General features: G+C 42.9%; 1 protein-coding gene across 1 annotated transcript; it reads left to right on the plus strand.

Moving 5' to 3' along the window:
- Positions 1 to 432: 432 nt before the first annotated feature.
- On the plus strand, positions 433 to 933 carry FERD3L (Fer3 like bHLH transcription factor). The gene has a single exon (XM_010967177.2). The coding sequence runs from the start codon at positions 433 to 435 to the stop codon at positions 931 to 933; it is 501 nt and encodes a 166-aa protein (XP_010965479.2).
- The last annotated feature ends 3446 nt before the right edge of the window (positions 934 to 4379 follow it).

The raw sequence follows: 4379 nt of genomic DNA on the forward strand, positions 1-4379 counted from the left end.
AAAACATCCTCTCTTTGAAATTCTAAAGCTAAATTAAAGAACTACATGAGATAAGGAGCTTGAAGAATATTAGTTGTCTGCGGGGGTGAGGAAAGACCAAAAAAAGCACAGCAGGTAAGAACTGGGGGTTATTGCCAAAAAGGAACTGTCCCAGGTGGTGCAGCGAAAAGGATCTCAAAATTGAAGGCCTGTCCTTGTGAGTCTTACATGCGTGCTCAAGCTTGTCTTCTTCCATCAGTTTCCAGAGAAGGAACGTTGTCAGAACCTTCCCTTTCGGTGCAACTAATCCTGTTATCTGCCTCGTTATTATTGTTAATGTCCCCTGGCCCTTCCGTGATGGTGCCGCATCAGATTCAAGGCTGTTAGGAAGCCCATCACCAGTCTCGCCCCACCCTGCGAGAAACTGATGAGACGCAGGGCCAAGCTGACCCGATGGCAGCATATCCCGAGAGCTACGTGGACGCCACCATGCTGGACTTCGTCGCAGACCTGTCCCTGGCCTCCCCAGGGCACCCTCTCCTCTGTGACTTCGCACCCCGAGTCCCCTTTGGGGACCACCGAGACCTTGGGCTCCGAGAGGGAAGACCCAGGAGTCTGGCGCACTTTGAGGAGGAGGATCCTGAAGAAGAGGAGGGTGAAGTAGAAGAAGGAGAAGACGGGGAGGAAGAAGAGGAGCACGGGAGAGGTGCCTCCCTGCTGGGCCGCCCCAAGAGAAAAAGGGTGATCACTTATGCCCAGCGCCAAGCCGCCAACATCCGTGAGAGGAAGCGGATGTTCAACCTCAACGAGGCCTTCGACCAGCTGCGGAGGAAAGTGCCCACTTTTGCTTACGAAAAGAGGCTGTCCCGGATCGAGACCCTACGCCTGGCCATCGTCTACATTTCCTTCATGACCGAGCTCTTGGAGAGCTTCGAGAAGAAGGAAACTGGCTGAGCGGGGTTGGAATGGGGGGTGTATGCCTCCTCCACTCTAGGGCGCGCGCGGGCTTGAAGTGTTTCAGGACCTGGCAGTGGATGCCGCTGGAAGGCCAGGAAGGACGCTCGGAGACAAAACAACTGGCTTTCTGGAGCTTGGTTTGGGATTATAAAATCCCCACAGCCCTCGAGGAGCGTGGCAGCAGTAGAGTTAATGTATACGCTATCGCTCTCTACGGGGTGTGGGGCAGGAGCGGGCGGGGCAAGTTAGGACGAGTTAACAAGGTGTAGGGGCAGTCGAAGCAGCTTCTGCCCGGTGAGTGGTAAGCTAATCCTCTCCGCAAAAGCCTTCTTTAGGGGCTTTTATAGAGTCCAATCTCTCCTTACCTTTCTGGGGTTTTTTCCCCAAATATAAGTAAGAGACATTCCTACCTTTTTTCCCCCCAAGGCCTTAAGGGTGGGTGCTGAGCCATCCCCGCAGGCGCTCCGCTGCTGCCGGTGCCCGTAGGGAGGTCCAGAAGCAAAGAACGGCTTGGGGTGCCGGGTGTGGAGTCTCCTGTGAGACCAAAGGGCTCTAGAGCTCTCGTCCAGTCATTTTAGGCATGTCGAATGGCAGAATGAAGGAGATGGGGAAGGAAGGGGAGACAAGGGTACCGGCAACCTCTAAGAAGGGGCATCGTTCTCCCTTCCCCTCCCCTCCGTTCTCCTCCCCTTAGGTGCTAAACAACGACCCTGTTCTGGTCCCTCCAGGAGCCCAGCGCTTGAACCTGGAGGTGAATGGGGGCAGCTCGGGCCCACGCGCTGGGGGCTCACGTGGGCTTGGAAGGGTTCTTTGGCGTCCCAGCCTTTGCCTCCCGCGGGTGCTACTCCTGTTGCCTGGAGCGGGGAGAGGAGGGGCGGGTCTTCCCAGGCGCAGTGCCGCCTGAGCGCGCACTTTTAAAATTTTTAGCTGTAGCTAGGGAAAGATAGCTTTCCTTCTAGCCGAATCTAGGGACAGGAGAGACAAAAAGTCAGAATAGGAGGTGCATTCTTCCGCTTTGCCAAAATGTGTGCGATGGATATGAGGTTGAAGCAGGACTGTGCTGAGGGGCTACCTCCAGTTTGGAGGGTCTGCCATTCCACAGTTCTTACTTATGGGAAGCCTGCTGACATCTGAACTGGGGTTCTTCAGATAGGCATAGGTAACTGAGGAGAGGAACCGGAATGAATAATACTCACCTGACGGTTAAGTCAGTAATCCTAAAAATAAATCCTGTTATTTCAACACTTTGTTTTGACCCTCACCTCGCAATACATGCAGGCTCGTGCTCGCGCGCGCGCGCGCGCGCGCACACACACACACACACGCAATTCCCCCATCATAGTTTAAGAAATATAATTCATTTTATTAAGAAGTAATATATACTCATCCTAAAAAGTTTGGAAAATAAAAGTTAAAAAAGAAATAAAATATAAATCACTCCGCATTACCACTCAGCATTTTTACCTATTTCCTTCTAGGCTTTTTTAATACAGATATAAATTCAGTGTGTTTGACCAATTTGGGATACTTTTAGAATTGATATTTTTCCACTCAGCATTATAGAATGAGCACTCTTCCCTTGACTTTAAGTGTTATTCAAACATAATTTTGATCGCTGTATTTTATTGTCATATAGATGTGTCACAACCTAAACTCCAATCCTTTACAAATGATAGCTAAAATATTTTCTTTTTTAAAAAATGATGCAAAGAGCGTTATTATAAATGTATTCTCTGCCTATGATAATTTTCCAATATTAGATAACTAGAATTGAAATTTCTGTGTCAAATGAACATTTAAATTTATGGCTACAAATGGCCAGATTGCCTTCCAAGTAGGTTCTGCAGGTTCACATTCCCTCCCACCAATATTGCAGGGGTTTGCCTGTCTCTCAAGAGCCTTCATTTAAAACTTCCTAGTTATCCTGTCTGTAGGAACTGGATTAGTTCTGAAATGACCACCCTCCCAAAGAGCATTTCTTATTTTAACTGTATCTTTTCACCAGGAATGTTTCCACCTGTGCCATAAAAATAGGATAAACAGGTAACAGAGAAAATGTAATCAGCTAAACCAAGGAGTGTATTTTCTTTTTAATTCTTTAGCACTGTAACTAAAATAAACTGAAATTTGGACAGTGCCCTCTATATCAGTTATGTAAAATTACTAATTTTCTCTTCTTTTTCTAAATAACTTTTTGGCTACTCAGACTTGCATATCTATATCTTTAAAGACAAATTTAAAATTATGCATTTAAATATGTCAAAGAAAAATAATTATTTCTGAACTCATCATCAGACAGTATTCTGCTCCCCAACTTCTTATGTAGAGCTAGTGGCTCCGTAAATCCCTCATGTTTATCCATTTATTTATTCAATTAAAAAAAAAGTGTTGACATTTTATGTATAATGTGAATGGGTTCAAAATTGAAAGAGCTTTCAGAAGTTCCCTTCCTTCTCCCACTTAAAGCCCTCCTGAGAATTAAACATTATATTTTTAAAATCTGCAAGAGATAAATAAGATTTTTTTAAAGATTCAACTTTAAGAGTCATTAAAATTTTTGAAAGAACCAATTTTGAAAATCAGAAGTTAAAGGAGCCAAAAAAAACCATGTAGACAAAGGGCTTCAGAATCGTTGAATCCTGAAGAGTAAATACAAACATCTACCATCCTTAATCCTCCTCCCTCATTTTCTGAACCATTCTGTTATATTCTTAGTAAGGTCATGATATCCTACAGTGAATACTTCTTCAATATAGTAACAACCAAAGAACCTCTAAATAAAAAAGTTTTCCCATTATTATTAGAAGGATTATGTCCACAATTCTTAAAACTGTTACAGCTTATAAAATGCTTTGTTCTTTGTAAGTTTTTAATATGTTTAGAAGCTGCTCTAAAATGTAAAGTCTCTTAAGACATCTTCTTGATCATTGTACTAATAGAATAATTTGAAGCCAATTAAGGATCAGAAATACAGACAAATGGATTGACTTATTCCTCACACCAAATCACCATGGAGATAAGACAAAATTATCTGCATTTTGAACATGAATCTACTGAACTGCCATATCTTGACACTCAACTTTTCTAAGCAATGTGATAGTTTTAGTGTTCCCCATGTTAAATCCATAAATTCAGTGAGCTTTTTAATACAACTGTTTTTAGTACATAGCAAATTCTATGTTAAAATTGTCTTATTCTTTTACTATCTTTAAACCAACATTGACAGAAATATTGGTAGATATTGGTTTTTCAATACTTTCCAGCAATTGGAAAAAAAACCCTAAGTGTATTGATTACTTCTGGAAAATTATAATAATTGGTTTTTGAAATCATCAAGTTATTTGGACATTTGAAATGTAAATATCATTTTAGATGTTGCTTGGAGGTGATTTATTTATTCACTCTTTACTGACTGAAAACTGCCTTTTGGTCTCAAACTAAGT

The sequence above is a fragment of the Camelus bactrianus genome, chromosome 7 (genome assembly GCF_048773025.1).
Source record: "Camelus bactrianus isolate YW-2024 breed Bactrian camel chromosome 7, ASM4877302v1, whole genome shotgun sequence".
In the NCBI taxonomy this organism is placed as follows: Eukaryota; Metazoa; Chordata; class Mammalia; order Artiodactyla; family Camelidae; genus Camelus; species Camelus bactrianus.